Raw genomic sequence first — 17,828 nt, 5'->3', positions numbered from 1 at the left:
CCCCACAGACAGGCAGCAGTGGTTATAGCATCGTGGTGACAGGGGGTGTAATGGAAGCGTCGCTCGGCGTGGTTTGTTCCCTCTGCTCCGTAGCAGCTCGTCTCCTGTTTCTTCTCCGTTCTGAGGCTTTGACATTTAAGCTGCAGCAGTGGGAGACGAGGGCTCTCACGGTTGTGCTGCGTCGGGCTCCGTCCCTCGCTCCGAGCGCCGCTCTGTTCTTTTGTTTCCCGGTGAAAACCCAGAGGACGGCCGAGCGGCTTCAGCCCCCTCGTCCGGAGTTCAGCGGAGGCGTCTCTCCGTGCGTCTGCCTGTCTCTGTCCGTCCCTGTCTGTCTCTCCGGGCCGGCCGTCTTCCCGGAGGAGGTTTTGGTTTCTTCCTCTGCCTAACGTCATCTCTCAGCTCGTTTGTCTGACAGGAACCATGTGGTTGATGGTTTCGACTGCACGTCCACTGCCTTCCAGCGGACTGCTTCCTTCCTCTCTAATGAAGAGCTTCCCAGCGTTCTCCCCTGCAACGTGCGGTGGCCGCGGCGGCCGCGCCCCGCCGGCTGGAACAACCATTTTTGAGGTGGGGCGAATGCCGTGTCTTCTTAAGGGTTACCCAGGAGCATGCGAGTTGGATTCACCCGCCTGACGTTGCCCTTGACCCAAGGCACTGCCTCCAGAGCTGGACGTGGTCCTGGGCTGCTGTGTGTGCACACTGCAGTTTGGTGTTGGGTCCAGTGGGCGGGGTGGACCGTCGCTATGGCGACAAATACAGCATCGCTCACTCTATCATTAACTGCACATTTGGAAATATCATCTGCGTGGATCTCATTGTGATGGGTATGTGAGCACCTTGCCCACCTGACATGTCTTACATAACACCTTTGTAAGTGCTCAGATCGAAGGAAGCAGCATCTCCGTTTAAGAAGGTCTGTGTCTGAGATTCACTGATCTGTTCATGCTTCCCAGTCGAGGGCCCCGGGCCCCGCGCCCTATGCTGCTGGTTTGTTCCGGAAAAGACACTGGAGATACTGTTAAGCCTGTTGTCCAAACAGGCGTGTTACCAAGAAATAACGTGTGTGTGTGTGTGTGTGTGTGTGTGTGTGTGTGTGTGTGTGTGTGTGTGTGTGTGTGTGTGTGTGTGTGTGTGTGTGTGTGTGTGTGTGTGTGTGTGTGTGTGTGTGTGTTTATGTGTACTTGCAGCTGAGATAGAAAGATCCTTAATATTTTCAAGCTAAACAGCCAAATATGAGTTATGGCAACTATGCACCCCCCCCCCCCCCACCCACACAGGGAACTGATTTTAGAGTAAGTCTGCCTGAAGGATGCCCCTCTCTCTCTCTCTCTCTCTCTCTCTCTCTCTCTCTCTCTCTCTCTCTCTCTCTCTCTCGCTCTCCCTCTCTCTCTCTCTCTCGCTCTCTAATCTTTGTTCCTCAAAGTGTTTAATTCTGGAGCAAGCCATCCGTGAAACCTGCGTCCTGGACCTCATTGTGTGGGAAGAAACATCAGCTTTTCATTCTGTTCTTCCCTTTTTCCACCCGGTGACTAGCGAGGAGCGTTCTGGAGCATCCATCCACCCGTCCATCCTAACATCCATCCACCCACCCACCCCTCCATCCATCCTAACATTCATCCACCCATCCACCCCTCCATCCATCCTAACATCCATCCACCCATCCATCCTAACGTACATTCACCGTATCCATCCTAACATCCATCTACCCACCCACCCTTACATCCATCCATCCATCCACCCACCCACCCCTACATCCATCCATCCATCCACCCACCCACCTCTCCATCCATCCATTCATCCATCCACCCACCCACCCACCCACCCCTCTATCCATCCATCCATCCACCCACCCACCCACCCACCCACCCCTCCATCCATCCATCCATCCACCCTGTCCACTGTCTGCTCTCTGTTCCCCCTTTCTCCTTTTCTGTCTTCGTGGTTGTTCTGCGCTTTGACCCAGATTTTGTAGTGTTGTGTGTGTGCGCCTCCATAAGTGTGTGTGTGTGTGTGTGTGTGTGTGTGTGTGTGCGCGCGCCCAGGAGACGCGCAGTGATCCGGGCGTCTCAGCTCCTCAAGCTGGAACTCTGTGTTGTGAGATTTGAGGCTACTAAGCCACATTTTGACAGGCAGCATTTTTTATGAATCAGACCGTAAATGCCTTTGTCTCCTGGAAGCGGACCCCTCTCCCCGCTCCCAAAATATTGTCCTGTAACGGTTTCCCTGTAATGTTAGTAAAACCTGGATCTAAATTTTGTTTTTGGATGTCATTGAATTTGGACGTGCAGCCTTTGTGGAATATGATTCATATCATTTGGTCTGAGCTGGATTCTTATTTTAGCTCTTTTATCCTGCGCTCCCCTCCTCCCAATCTCCCTTGTCTTTATTTCCAGCGTCCTAATGTTTCATTGCTTAACATTTTCCTTTAAAATGTAATTTAATAATAAAACCTTTTTGGCTGGGCGTTTTGACGGAGGAAAAAAAACAACATATTTTTTTGGCCAAAGTGTACATGAAAAAAACAAACTGGAAATAAAAGGTAAAAAATAAGTAAAGTCAAAGCACAAGACACGATAATTATAATAATAATAATACAAAGGTGAATAAAGAGAACTATTCACAAATAGAATTCCCCCTTCTTCCTCTCTTTGTATTTCTCTCCATCCCTCCATCCCTCACCAGAGGAACAGTTGGAGCAGGATGACTGAGTTAAGGTTTTGGATTTGTTCCCGGTGTTTCAGTCCGAAGCCGCTCGTCCTTCATGGAGGTTTTATGGAGAAATAAACTGAACGTAATGACCAGTTACAGTTAAAGGACAGCGGTGAAACGCAGTTTATATGTGAAGGAATTCACATATTACACACACACACACACACACATGCACATACACACACACACACACACACACACACACACACACACACACACACACACACACACACACACACAGACGCCCACACGTACGTACCTTTACTGCTGAAATGGGAGGGAGTGGAGGATGAGAAAGGGAGAGATAGGTTGAAGAGGAGGAGAGGAAGGGGGTGGAGGGAGAGGAGAGCATCGAGAAGATGAAGTGGAGACGTGAAAGAGGGGGGGAGGGAGGAAGAGGGGGAAGAGGAGGGGAGGCAGAGTTTTCGATATGGAACAAATGAGCTTTAACCAAAGAACAAATGAGACCTGGACTGGAAGAGCGAGACGAGAGGAGAAAGTTCACCAAACAGACTCCTCCTCCTCTTCCTTCTTCTTCTTCTTTCTCCTTCTGTCTTTCAAACCTTTCTTTTCGGATCTTCTCGACCCGCTGAACATTCCATCTGTTCCTGTTCCTCTTCCTCTCTGTCTCTCAGGGGGTGATGGAGTAGGTGGAGCGTCTGAGGTGAGGCAGGGGGGTAAACAGGCGTTTGTTGTGGTGTCGGTGGAGCTGCTCAGATCTAGTCGTGTGGCGACGTGTGGGGGAGACGAGGCCGAACGAGTCACAGTGGGAGGTGGAGGAGTGGGCTCATATGTGTGGGCTCAACCCCACCCTCCTAGACTGTGGTGGAATGTTCCTTTAAGAAGGTCTTTTACACTAAATGTGAAATAAACACGTTTTTATACTAGTTCTTTAAAAAGGTGACTTCATTTTCTCTTTTTTTGACACATGTTTGTGTTCCCTCGTGGAGTGAATAGACATGTGCCAATTATTAGTAATAAGTATTACTAATAATAAGTATTAGAAATAAGTAAACAAGTAATGAAATTTCTTTAGTAAATAATGAAGTAATGAAGTAGATCTCCTTTCCTGAATTCCCTCCATGGCATCAATGATGTCTTATCTTTGAATTGGATCAGTGTCTCGTGTGTGTGTGTGTGTGTGCGTAGGTTAAGGTGTGTGTGTGCGTAGGTTAAGGTGTGTGTGTGCGTAGGTTAAGGTGTGTGTGTATGTGTGTAGGTTAAGGTGTGTGTGTAGGTTAAGCTGTGTGTGTGTGTGTAGGTTAAGCTGTGTGTGTGTGTGTAGGTTAAGGTGTGTGTGTGTAGGTTAAGGTGTGTGTGTGTAGGTTAAGGTGTGTGTGTGCGTAGGTTAAGCTGTGTGTGTGTGTGTAGGTTAAGGTGTGTGTGTGTAGGTTAAGGTGTGTGTGTGTGCGTAGGTTAGGGTGTGTGTGTGTGTGTGTGTGTAGGTTAAGGTGTGTGTGTGTGTGTAGGTTAAGGTGTGTGTGTGTGTGTGTGTGTGTGTAGGTTAAGGTGTGTGTGTGTAGGTTAAGGTGTGTGTGTGCGTAGGTTAAGGTGTGTGTGTGCGTAGGTTAAGGTGTGTGTGTGCGTAGGTTAAGGTGTGTGTGTGCGTAGGTTAAGGTGTGTGTGTGCGTAGGTTAAGGTGTGTGTGTGTGTGTAGGTTAAGCTGTGTGTGTGTGTGTGTGTGTGTGTGTGTGTGTGTGTGTAGGTTAAGCTGTGTGTGTGTGTGTGTGTGTGTGTGTGTGTGTGTGTGTGTGTGTGTGTGTGTGTGTGTGTGTGTGTGTGTGTGTGTGTGTGTGTGTGTGTGCGTAGGTTAAGCTGTGTGTGTGTGTGCGTAGGTTAAGCTGTGTGTGTGTGTGTGTAGGTTAAGCTGTGTGTGTGTGTGTGTGTGTGTGTGTGTGTGTGTGTGTGTGTGTGTGTGTGTGTGTGTGTGTGTGTGTGTGTGTGTGTGTGTGCGTAGGTTAAGCTGTGTGTGTGTGTGTGTAGGTTAAGCTGTGTGTGTGTGTGTGTGTAGGTTTAGGTGTGTGTGTGTGTAGGTTAAGGTGTGTGTGTGTGTGTGTGTGTGTGTGTAGGTTAAGGTGTGTGTGTGTGTAGGTTAAGGTGTGTGTGCGTAGGTTAAAGTGTGTGTGTGTGTGCGTAGGTTAAGCTGTGTGTGTGTAGGTTAAGGTGTGTGTGTGTGTGTGTGTGTGGGTTAAGGTGTGTGTGTGTGTGTAGGTTAAAGTGTAGGTGTGTGTGTATCTCCGGAGGAGGGGGACTGAACTGTCTTTTCAGCATTTTCTTATTTTATATGCAGGAGCTGAATGTTCCACTGAATTTCTTACTCTTAAACAACAGCAGTTAAACAAGACTCAGCTGTGTGTGTGTGTGTGTGTGTGGGTTCAGTATGTAAATGTTGTGTTTTGTTTTCCTCTTTGTGTTCCTCTCTCAGAACTGCTCCGTCACCTCTGTGGGCGATGCTCTCCTGAAACGCCACGCCCGCTCGCCCGTCCCCCCCGAGGAACCCCGCCCTTCGTCCTCCTCCTCCTCCTCACTTTCCTTTTCCGTCCTCGCACCATGAACCACACCCCGAGCCCCCACCTGTCGGAGGGCAGTAAGTCGGCCCCGGGGGGCCTGCTGTGCGGCCTGGGCCTGGGCTCGGACCGGGGGCTCCGCTCGCCCGACAGCCTGGCCCACACGCCCAGCCCCACGGGGGGCACGCCCAGCTCCAGCCCCCCGCTGCTGCTGTCCCCCGGCCTGGGGAGCCTGGGCCTGGTCTCCCTGGGCTCCATGGGAGAGGTGGCGGGGGCCGACTGGGAGAGCCGCGAGGAGCTCCGGCTCCGGGAGCTGGAGGAGGCGCGGGCGCGAGCCGCTCAGATGGAGAAGACGATGCGTTGGTGGTCGGACTGCACGGCCAACTGGAGGGAGAAGTGGAGCAAGGTGCTCACACTGCTGGTTCAACTCTCTAGTTTAACTGACTCGTCTAAATCTCTACTTGAACTCTTTAGGTGAACTCCAGTTTAACTCTCTAGTTTAACACTTTCATTTAGCCATAGTTTAACTCTTCAACTCTAGTTTAATTCATTAGTTTCATTCTCTAGTTCAACTCTAGTTTAATTCACTCGTCTAACTCCCTAGTTTAACACGAGTTAAACTCTGTGGTTAAAGTCTAGTTTAATCCACTAGTTAAACTCTAGTTTGACTGACTATCTACACTCACCGCTAAGACTGGGCGATATTAACAAAATCAAATGTTGCAATTTTTGACAAATACCTCAATATTGATAATTTGACGTTATTTTGGCGATGACTATTGGTCCTTTCATACTATAGATATTATCACACAATAAAATATCTGAGAAACAAAATATTAATGTGGATATTGTGACCATTGATTAGAATCTAGAACAGTCTATGAAGTTCAGAAAACTGCATTATTTTCAACTATATCACGAAACCTCTCGTCTCATGACAATATCAACATGATATTAATACATGGGCCAGCCCTTCCCACCGTTTTAACTCGGTGTTTAAACCCACTACTTCCAGTCTCTGTTTGAGTCCAGTCCGTGCCTTTTTCCAAGTTTTATTTCATACCAAACTTCATTGAAGCTGAAAAGCAACAATGCAGCCAACTGACAAAAGAATACAGAAAACAATAAAAGAATGATAATATTAATACAACTTGTGTGATTTACAGAAATGTGAACATGGATTCAAGCGTAAGGGATAAATATTTGAAGATAATGTAGTAATATGATCTTGAATCGATCCGTTGCCCCCCGGTCCAGGTCCGGGCCGAGCGGAACCGGGCCCGGGACGAGGTGCGGCAGCTGCGACAGCGTCTGGACGCTCTGACCAAGGAGCTGAGCGGCGTGCGGCGCGAGCGGCAGGAGCTCGCCGCCGAGAACGAGGCGCTGCGGCAGGAGGCGGTCCGTCTCCGTGGCGACCTCGCCGCCTCCCCTGCTCCTCACCCCTCACCCCAGCCCCCGGCCGAGGCCTCCCCGCCCCCTTCCTCCCCGGCCGCCCGCTCCTCCTCCTCAGCCTCCTCTTCCTCCGCCTCTACCTCTCAGGCCCACGTCGACGGCAAGACGGACCGGGGACCCCCCGGGCCCCTCAGGCCCCCCGGACCCCTGGGGTCCCCCGAGACGGAGCCGGTCCGGGACGTGGACACAGAGACAAGGGAGAGAACCAAGGTGGGTCAAAGTGTTAGACAATACTCTACCTCTACTCCATCTCTACTCTGCTCTCCCTCTAAGTCTGCCCTGCTTCTACTATTCTATTCTACCTCTACTTTATATCTACTCTGCTCTACCCTGCTCTATTCTACCTCCGTTACCTAACCTCTACTCTACTCTACTCTACTTCTACTCTACCTCTACTCTAAGGGGAGAGAGAATCTAGTCCAATGAAGGAATCAATGATTTTTCTCAATATTTTGACAAATATATGATATGATATGAAGATGTAATATAATAATAATAATAATAATAATAATAATAATAATAATACAATATAAAATGTGTCAGATGTTGATGAATAAGACTCAATCCTGAACAACGCTCTCTCTCTGTCTGTTTGCTATGGACCAGAAGGTAAGTGGGGCAGCAAACCAACCAAAAAGTCTGTATGTGTGTGAGAGTAGTGTTTTACTAGTTCAGGTGTCACCGGGTAACTACCCTAAATAGAACGCTCCAACACACACACACACAGACAGTGCAGCCCTCAGGGCCCTGCTTGCTGCAGTACTTCATCTTGTTCATCTCTTCTTTTTTCTTTTTTTTTTTATTACCAGACCTACTTATAAAGAAACATGATGATGCGTTCCCTGTTCCCTCGTAAAAAAAAACACCAACCCTTTCATTGTATTCTTTGTGCTTTGAATTAGGGATTTTTTCAGGGTTGGTTTCTGTTTGATTTCATGTTGAGGGGTTATTTTGGGCTTATTTGGTGGTGATTAAGGCGTAATTTAGGGTCAGTTTAGGTTGGATTTAGGGGCTGTTCAGTGTTTATCCTGGGCGATGCGTTCAGGGAGAGATACGACTCACGATGAGGTCTCCTGATGTGCAGTGTGGTCGGACACCTGCCAGCCAATCCGAAAGGGGGGATTTTCCCTGGCCAAAATGTGGTTTCTCTGCTTTAACACTTAACGTTTGGCTGTTCTGGAACGTGTCATCTGCTGGGAAGCCGCTGGTGTTTTCAGTCAAGAAATAAATCCATCACTGTTGGCACTTTGTTTGGTTTTGTTGTTAAATCCCCCTCGCGTGGTGTTTGGTTTCCCAGCTGACGGTGCAGGGTGACGCTGCTTGTGTTGAATAATGATAAACTGGATTAGAACGATGACTATCTGTTATCATCCCGGGATGAGGAGAGATTCAGATAAAGATTCAGATAAATCGAGCCTGGCACGTGAGCCATGACCTCTCCGGCTCGGAACCCGCAAACAAAGTGCGGTTCAGGCTTCAGCAGGACGAGCGTGGAGAGGAGACGCCATCCTCAACCTCTTAGTTTAAAGTCTCGGTTTGGGTTCAGGTTCAGCCGTGGAGGCGTGGTCTGATGCGGCGCAGCCTTGGCTTCACGCATCGGTCGGGGGACGACGCCCAAACGTGGGGCTCCCCCGTTTTCCCCACTTGGTACGTTCCTCCGGGGCCAAGGCCCAGAGCGCTGTGTTGTTGTGAGGAAGCCGTTCCCGGCGCGTTTCCTGTCCCGTCCACGCACAGTGTACACGCAAATGTAGGTTTTTAAAGAGACCGCAGGAGCCGCCAGGGTAAATCAACCGATAACATACACGCGAGCGAAAAGCCTTTTTGCTTTAATACGAAGCCTTTTAGCGTAATGTCCAACATGTGCTGCTGCATCCTGCCATTGTCCCGTTGAGCTTCACTCCTTATTGACTTTTAACTGTTCCCAGGCTCTCGCCGCGACGCAGCCCGTCTGAGCCGAGCTCGGGGAAAAAACACAGAAATACATTTTAATAGAGACTTGCACCGTGGGCCGGATGATGTTTAACTTCACAGTAACTTTACCACTTTACCATTTACTGCAGTGGTTGCCTCTTATGAACCTTCATCATTGATATTGTTTGGCTCTTATGCTTCTTTCATTCTTTTCATTCAAAAACAATCAAAAAAACAATATATGAAAAATATACAGAATATACAGAATGTGCTCCATGCACGACATGAATGAAAAGGCTGATTGGTATTGGTATAAATATCTGTCATATATAATGACAGGAGGGGTGTACTTTTGATCACATTTGATGCCCTTTGTTTTGATTTCGTCCTCTGGTTTCCAGCCCGTGTCCTGGCGGTGGGATCGGAGCCCTCGGGTTTCTCTGTTCACACTCTGATCCCGCTGGAGGGCGTGGCTCTGTTCAAACACACACACACACACACACAAATATGCAGGCGCCCACGCCACATGCCTCCCAAAGCATGTGGAGACACACACACACACACACACACACTCTAACCCCATAATGAGCCGTTTATTTTAAACAGCAGGGAATACAGATCAGTGTCGTCAGATATGACCTTCATTGAGCTCCGACAAGGTTTCCGTGGAAACACAACCCATAATGGACACACACGCGCACACACACACACACACACGCACAGAGTGTGTGTTGTTCCAAGTTAACCATGATTCTATATACATAAACACATGTATGAGCTGAGATGGTCTTGGGCGGACCGCCAGCTTCTACCCACACACTCCACAGTACAGCCCCATTTCCTGCCTCCCCATTGTCCTTGTGCGCACACACACACACACACACACGCACGCTGTGTGAGTGTTTCCACATGGGCAGGATCTTCCAGGATTCCTCAGCGATGAATTGCACGTTTGCGCTCCCTGCTGGACCCCGGGTGGCATTACATTATGTCCAGACGAGGGCACCGTCCTTGGGCTCCATGTGGCTCACCGCACATGCACATGAAAAGTTGACGTGATAAACCTCATGTCAACTCTTTTTTTGCATTCCGGAAGTGCATGCTTCTGACTGATACTGGATGTTTAATTACGTTAAAAAGTGGAAATGAAATGCATGCAAGATACACCAGCACCACCTGCTGACTTCACCCTCTTGAATATGTTTTGAGTCTTGAGGAGTGTCTGGGAGCCCTGTGTTATTTTAATATGATATAACGTTATATCTTTTATGAATTAATACATATTGTATTGAGCTGCATGTTTCCTAATTTATTGAATAGAAGGGTGTCTTGTTTCTCTTTAGGCAAACGAGTCGCGCTGTCTCCAACATGTCACATTATGTCATCCTTCCATTACTCCTTGACCCTAACCCTAAATAACACATGTTCTGTAGCACTACATTGTCACGGCAAATTTAAATATTTGAACAACAGGTTGTGGTGTTCACATTCATTGCAATGTTTTATTCATTTTGCTCAAATAGTACATTTAATTGTATTTTTTTCCAAAGCTGTTGCTAATATAATTTGCTCTGCATGACCCGTTCATGCAATATGTAGATAATGTGGATTAATAAGAATTAATATGAATCAGGATTGTATCATCAGCACTGCCTCTATCAATAAAGGGGGGCATTTATTGTATTTGCAAGAAGTCATTCCTCATCTTCCAGGAAGCTTTTTTCCCGATGTTTTCCATCTGGGGATTAAGGTTTTGAGATTTGTGGTTTGTGTCAAAGTTAGAAAACGTTGCCTGAAGGTAGTTTCCCCGGGGAGACGCCTCTACTGTGGAGCGGCACAGGGAACACAGACAGGGAAGGGTTTTGGTGCAAAGATTTACTCCTCACTGCCCCCTTCCTAATTTATTAGCTTTGATTTCCCTCCGGCTTCCTCTTTCGAGAGAGCAGTAATGTCGCATTGTGAGGGGAGACGGGGGAAGAAAAATCAAGTCACCTTCCCCGCTGTGTTTGATCAGAGTAGAACGGTGAATTCTGGGTCCCGGTTACACCGAAATGTCACGTCACTTCTACAAGGTTAGCGGAGGAACCCTCTGGTGCAGGTCACATGACCAGCAATATCGATCAATACAAAACTGATCCAGGAAGTGAAGGGTTGTGGAATTTACTCTGGGGACAAAAAAAACAGAACAACTATTCATTCAAGATGAGAGAAACGAAGCGACAACACTCATCCACCATCAGCTTCATCTTTGTTTTATGTCTGTTTTGTCTGAATGTATTTTTAACACATTTTAACTTTATTTTTTGCTGGATTTCTATTGAAAAGGCTTTTCATATATATATATGTGTGTGTGTGTGTGTGTGTGTGTGTGTGTGTGTGTGTGTGTGCGTGTATATATATTTTTTTTTAGCATACTCTTATTTATTTATTTTGTGTTTAATATTTTTTATTGTTTATGTTTTTTTAAGTTTTATATTTGTGTATATTTTTTATATACTGTATTCTTAGAATACGTTTGTTTTATATTTGCTTTTACTTACCATCCTTCATCCCCTCGTCTCCCCCAGGACCTGGAGCTGCCGGAACCCTGGGATTCCGGGCGGGGCCCCTCCGGCCCCTCTGGTCCCCGTCCCGCCTCCTGCTCCTCGTCCTCGGGGCCGAGCCGGCAGGACCGCAGCCGCTCGCTGTGGGACGACATCGCCGCCGCCGAGGAAGACTCCGGAAAACTCAACGTCCTGCAGCTCCGCCTGGACGAGTCCCAGAAAGTCCTGCTGAAAGAGAGAGAGTAAGGAGAGAGGGAGGAAGTGATCTCACTCTGATCGATGATCAGAGTAAGAGATTGATTCACGTCAATCACGGTTTACTATATTTATTGTTATTCATAAATAAATCGCATGTTAAAAATGAAAGCAAATTCAGCGTGAACAAGTTTTCAATAAGTTTCACAAATATTAGGTCTTAAAAGTCAGGAAATGTAACTGATGAAGTCTTTGTAAACATGGTTTAACCACATTGAAATAAAAAGATAATAATACTGACCTCTGCCCTGGACCAGAATATACTTTATACACCACCTTTATAGATGATTTGTCCAAATATATGACTTGAATTTCTATAAAAGCTGTGTTAAATATTGTATTAAATCTAACTAACTGATACGATAGAAAGTGGATTGTACAAAACTAAAGTGATGTGTCCTGTCTTCCCTGTCGTCCTGTCTTCCTGTCATCCTGTCGCCCTGTGGTCTTGTCATCCTGTTGTCCTCTCATCCTGTCGTCCTGTCTTCCTCTGGTCCTGTTGTCCTCTGGTCCTGTCTTCCTCTGGTCCTGTCTTCCTCTCGTCCTTTCTTCCTCTCGTCCTGTCGTCCTGTTGTCCTGTCGTCCTCTCATCCTCTCGTCCTGTCATCCTCTTGTCCTGTCTTCCTCTCGTCCTGTCTTCCTCTCGTCCTCTCGTCCTGTCCTCCTGTCTTCCTCTCGTCCTGTTGTCCTGCTCAGGGACAAACTGGCTCTGAGCCGCAGCATCGAGCGTCTGGAGGCCGAGCTCAGCCAGTGGAAGCTCAAGTACGAGGAGCTGAACAAGAGCAAACAGGAAGCGCTGAAACAGGTGAGACGCCGCAAATGACACTCCCTGCAGGACACGCCCCCTGCAGGGAGTGTCCTACAGGGGGCGTGTCCTGCAGGGACGGGTAGGAGTTTTTCTGTCGTTGTTTTAAGGCTGCTCTGCTGCAGCTTCTCACTGGGCTCAAATGCATTCCAAAGACAAAGGTTGAATCTCTTCTTTTCTCAGACACATTTTGGGAAAAATTGCAGCAATCCTTTCACTCCTGCTGTGAAGGAACAGCAGTTTATCGCCCCTTTTCTACTTGCGCTGAAAGCGGTTTTGGCCTCATGTGGGAACAGGAGCCGGTGTGGATGTTCTGTAGAAGTCGTTCCGTAAATTTCCCCACTCTCCACCTGGTATCATTTCTGGGAAAATGTCGGAACAGAAACACGTCCAGTCTCTACGGAGACAGGTCTTTATAACTTCAATTTTATTATTTTTCACTCAGACCCTCGACGTGTCTTTTTTATGTAATGTACCAGTCATTATGTGGGAACAGACTCCATACGGAAGTTCTCCGCAGAGGAGGCCAGTGTGGAATGACTACCTGCTGCCTTTGTTGGATATCTGTTATCCAGCAATGTTATGGATTCCATGTGGGAAAGGGGCTTATTTCAGCTTGTTTCCCCGCCTCGCTTTCGTCTTTTAAATCCCCAGATCACACATCGGAGTGGCTCTTCTCCAGCTGGTTGTCGAGGCAGGTAGAGTGTTCGGGAGGTTTAAAGTCGTCCTTCACTAAAAGGACGACAGCTTTTTGTTGAAAGATCCACTCTGGGATTCTGGGGAGCAGCTTCTGGGAACCAGAGCCGCCGTCCTCCACCACGAGACCCCGCTTTGATTCTGACCTTTGTCCAACACACCTGCAGGCACATCAGAGAAACACACGCTTCCTTTTTTCTGCCTCTCTCTACTTTTTCTTCCTGTTTTTTCCGATCACTGCCACAGATGGACGTCAGCAGATAAAAGCATCAAATACCAATTAAAAAAAAACTTTGATGTGGAAATAAACGCTGAGAATATTGAAACCACTGACAGGTGAAGTGAATAACATGGATCATATGGTTTCAATAGCACCTGTCAAGGGGTGGGATATATATATATATATATATATATATATATATATATATATATACTGTTATATATTATAATTATATAATGTTATATATTATTATTATTAATTTATATGAGGCAGCAAGTGAAGAGTGAGTTGTTGAAGTTGATGTGTTGAAGCAGCGTAAGGATCTGAGCCACTTTGACAAGGAGCACATTGTGATGCTGGACGACTGGGTCAGAGCATCTGCACAAGCACAGCTCTTATGGGCTGTTCCTGCTGTGCTGTGGTTACTACCAAAAATGCTCCACGGAAGGACGACCGGTGAACCGGTGACAGGGTCATGGCGCCCAAGACTCATTGATGTACGTGGGGAGTGAAGTCTAGTCTGTCTGGTTTGATTCCACAGAAGAACTACTGTAGCACAAAGTGTTGAAACAGTGGATGTTGCTATGATAGAAAGGTGTAGAACACACAGTGCATGTCAGCTTGCTGCGTATGGGAGCTCAGTGTCCATGCTGACCCCTGTCCACCCCTGAAAGCACCTACAATGGACACGTGAGCGTCACAACTGGACCATGGAGCGATGGAAGAAGGTGGAGGTCTGATGAATCACCTTTTCTTCTACATCATGTGGATGGGGGCGGTTAGGGTCTTGTGGAGTCTGTGCGTCCACGTCAGAGCTGTTTTTGTGACACGAGGGGGAACTACACAAAATTTGCGTAATTAGTTTTGGTTTTAGTGTTGTGGCTGATCAGTGTGGACACACTGGTGGTGGAAGGTAGCAAAGTACAAACACATTTTTGCTGCACTTAAGTACATTTTCCAAGCATATTCAGTTTCTCTATTACTCTGTTATTATATATCGGGGAACTGGATTTGTGGTTTTCTAACATTTAAGAGGCAATACTTACATACTTTCACTTATGTGGTAATGTGGTACTTTCACCCTCACTAGAGTAATTTGAAGTCATGGTATTTGTCAGAGTACTTCTTCCACCACCGACGCAGGTGTGTTTCAGCGTTGCATTGGCGAGGCTCCACCAGCAGGGGGCAGTAGAGGCTGGAATGGGAGAGCAGGAAGAGCCGTCGCACCTGTAGACCTGAAGGCGAAGGGGTTCAAGGCAGAGGACAGGAGGGAGGGAGGGAGGATGGAGGGAGGGAGGATGGAGGGAGGATGGAGGGAGGGAGGATGGGAAACATTGGGATTTGAAAATAAGGGAAATGGTGGCGGAGGTAAGAGAGTGACTGAGAAAGTCTCCCCGTTACGCACTTGGCTTTTTTTTTTTTTTTATTCAATTAGGAAACGGAGGAAAATAAATACGCCTTTCTTTCTTTCTTTCTTTCTTTCTTTCTTTCTTTCTTTCTTTCTTTCTTTCTTTACCAGTGCTTTACCATTTATATGTTTTATAACAAGTTCTACAGAGTTTAATTGGCCAATTTATGTTTCACATTTAAAATACCGGCCACTTGTAGGTGATAGATTCCCCCAATCAGCCAGAAGTGCCTCTAAACGAGTGGAGATGTTTTTATGGTTCACTTTAAGAATTAAGAACAGACGAATTAAAGCTTTAAAAGTAATCAATGTCCAGATAACAAGGAAATCCACAATGTCAGCGTTTCCCTCTTTCAGCTTTTTCTGTGTTTACTACTGAACGTAGGGATGTTAAAATGTAATGGATCTGATTCAAATTGAAAACTATCTTGTTATAACACCTTGTTATGACATCTAATTACACTGTTATTACATGTTATTATGTATAATTATGTCTTATGATATCTTATTACACTGTTATTACACTAAAACCCAAAATTAAACAAAAAAATAAATAATTTCACTTATTTTATTTTATAATTTAGAATATATCTCACTTGGTTTTAGATTTGTGAATGAACCTTTCTTTTTTAAGAAGCTTGAGTATTGTTGCTATAGCAGTGTTTTGTCCCTTCCCTAACAGTCCCATGTTATTTCTTTCTTTCTTTCTTTCAGCTGAACCTACTGAAGGAGCTGCACCAGGACGAGCTCGGACGAATCTCTGAAGATCTGGAGGACGAACTGGGAGCCAGAACCAGCATGGACAGGAAGCTGGCCGAGCTACGAGCCGAGGTGAGAGAGAGAGAGAGAGAGAGAGAGAGAGAGAGAGAGAGAGAGAGAGAGAGAGAGAGAGAGAGAGAGAGAGAGAGAGAGAGAGAGAGAGAGAGAGAGAGAGAGAGAGAGAGAGAGAGAGAGAGAGAGAGACAACAAAAAGACAGAGAGAATGAAAACAATGAGAGAGGGGGAGAGGGAGGGAGAGGAAGAACAATTCAGTGACAAAAAAATAGACGGGGGGGTGGGTGGGAGAGAGAGATGTAGACACAGAAGGGGAGAGGGAGAGCGATGGAGAGAGAGCCAGACAGACAGAGAAAGTGATATGATGAAAGAAAAATAGCCACAGGCACCATCACAGCAACAAAGGCCGACACACACACACACACACACACGCACACACACACACATATACATAAAACGCACACACACACACACACATACATAAAACGCACACACACACACATATACATAAAACACACACCCACACACATAAATCACACACACACACACACACACATAAAACACATACACACACACACATACACACACATAAAACGCGCACACACACATATACACACACACACACACACATATACACACACACACACACAGCCTGACTCCAAACCTGGAACTGTGACTGGAGCAGCTCCTTCGGCTCATCCTTGTTTTGACTTTCATGTCTCGGAGACAGAAACATCCTGCTCTATATTCAAAACGTTCACCTTGGAAATTGAATTTTCATTTTCCGATTCGAACAAACATTTGTGTAAAGTCACATATGAGCCCGACGTCACCCCCCGCCGGCGTGCGTTCTCCGCTCTGACACTGCAGCGTCTCCGTCTCCGTCAAATCAAGCGCGTAGCTTGTAGATGATGCGTCAGCCACAGCGAGCTCCGGCCTCGGCGGGGAACGCATCACATGTTTGGACGTTTCCTCTTTCCTCACCACGGGTGAAAGTGAAGTTGGAGCTGGGTCTGCCGTCCGCTCGAGAGGCAGGTTTCCATATCAGTGTTTCTCCGAGCTCAGGGTCTCGTGGGTTGAGAGTGTTTCCTGTGAGCTGCAGTCACCTCAGGCCTCATTTTCACGGATGGCTGCGCGCCCCAGGGAGCGCCGCCTCCCCGCGGCGCCGTGCGGCCGCCGGCCCTTCAAGCGGCACTGCGGACGTCCAGCGAACGTCCGGCTCCGTGCGCTCGCTTCACCAGAGCGGAGCGGGCTCCTTCCTTCCCATCCTCGCCGGCCGGCAGCCGGAGCGGCGTGGTGCCGCGGGGAGCTTTACGGAGAGATGATAGATATTTCTGGAAGTCGTTTCAGTGACAGGTATTGTGCACAACCAAACGGAGGATATTTATCTGGTGTTTAGGAGTTTAAGTCGTGCTCCCATCGGGTGTTAGTTCACGTTAAAGGAGTATGTGTTGCAAAAAGACATCATAGCTTTAATCAAAGGACTTTTTTTGGTTGTTTCTTTGCTGATTTTTTTGCCGCTATGACTGTCCCCATCTCAACCCACCCCTATATGACCACGCCCCCATCTCAACCCTAACCCCTATATGACCACGCCCCCATCTCAACACACCCCTATATGACCACGCCCCCATCTCAACGACCCCTATATGACCACGCCCCCATCTCAACCCACCCCTATATGACCACGCCCCCATCTCAACCCTAACCCCTATATGACCACGCCCCCATCTCGACCCTAACCCCTATATGACCACGCCCCCATCTCAACCCAAACCCCTATATGACCACGCCCCCATCTCAACCCACCCCTATATGACCACGCCCCCATCTCAACCTAACCCCTATATGACCACGCCTCCATCTCAACCCACCCCTATATGACCACGCCCCCATCTCGACCCTAACCCCTATATGACCACGCCCCCATCTCAACCCTAACCCCTATATGACCACGCCCCCATCTCAACCCACCCCTATATGACCACGCCCCCATCTCAACCTAACCCCTATATGACCACGCCCCCATCTCAACCGACCCCTATATGACCACGCCCCCATCTCAACCCTAACCCCTATATGACCACGCCCCCATCTCAACACACCCCTATATGACCACGCCCCCATCTCAACCCTAACCCCTATATGACCACGCCCCCATCTCAACACACCCTTATATGGCCACGCCCCATCTCAACCCTAACCCCTATATGACCACTCCCCCATTTGAACCCACCCCTATATAACCACGCCCCCATCTCAACCCACCCCTATATGACCACTCCCCCATTTGAACCCACCCCTATATAACCACGCCCCCATCTCAACCCACCCCTATATGACCACGCCCCCATCTCAACCCACCCGCCCCCAAACTCTGGATGGGCCCTATCACTGACCCCGCCCTATGTGATCCTGCCCCCTATTTGGAACTGTCCAATAATCACTCGGCCCCAGTCGGACCATGCCCCTCACTGGGCTCCTCCTTCCCTGACCCCGCCCCCCACCTGGTCCTGTCCTATCTATGCACCCACCCACAAACTCTGAT

At 47.8% G+C, this 17,828-nt stretch overlaps 1 protein-coding gene across 1 annotated transcript in view; it reads left to right on the top strand.

The window, feature by feature from the left end:
• The window catches only part of ccdc102a (coiled-coil domain containing 102A), a 62,186-nt gene that overhangs the window by 22,300 nt on the left and 22,058 nt on the right, over positions 1-17,828 (top strand). The window contains exons 3-7 of the mRNA XM_079998118.1: positions 5,135-5,622; positions 6,474-6,878; positions 11,147-11,364; positions 12,074-12,182; positions 15,221-15,337. Of these exons, the coding sequence (XP_079854244.1) occupies positions 5,260-5,622; positions 6,474-6,878; positions 11,147-11,364; positions 12,074-12,182; positions 15,221-15,337 (1,212 nt within the window). The 5' untranslated portion in view covers positions 5,135-5,259. The remainder of the gene's footprint in view (positions 1-5,134; positions 5,623-6,473; positions 6,879-11,146; positions 11,365-12,073; positions 12,183-15,220; positions 15,338-17,828) is intronic.

The sequence above is a fragment of the Zeus faber genome (assembly GCF_960531495.2).
Source record: "Zeus faber genome assembly, chromosome: 3".
In the NCBI taxonomy this organism is placed as follows: domain Eukaryota; kingdom Metazoa; phylum Chordata; class Actinopteri; order Zeiformes; family Zeidae; genus Zeus; species Zeus faber.
This window is presented reverse-complemented; position numbering and strand designations above follow the sequence as displayed.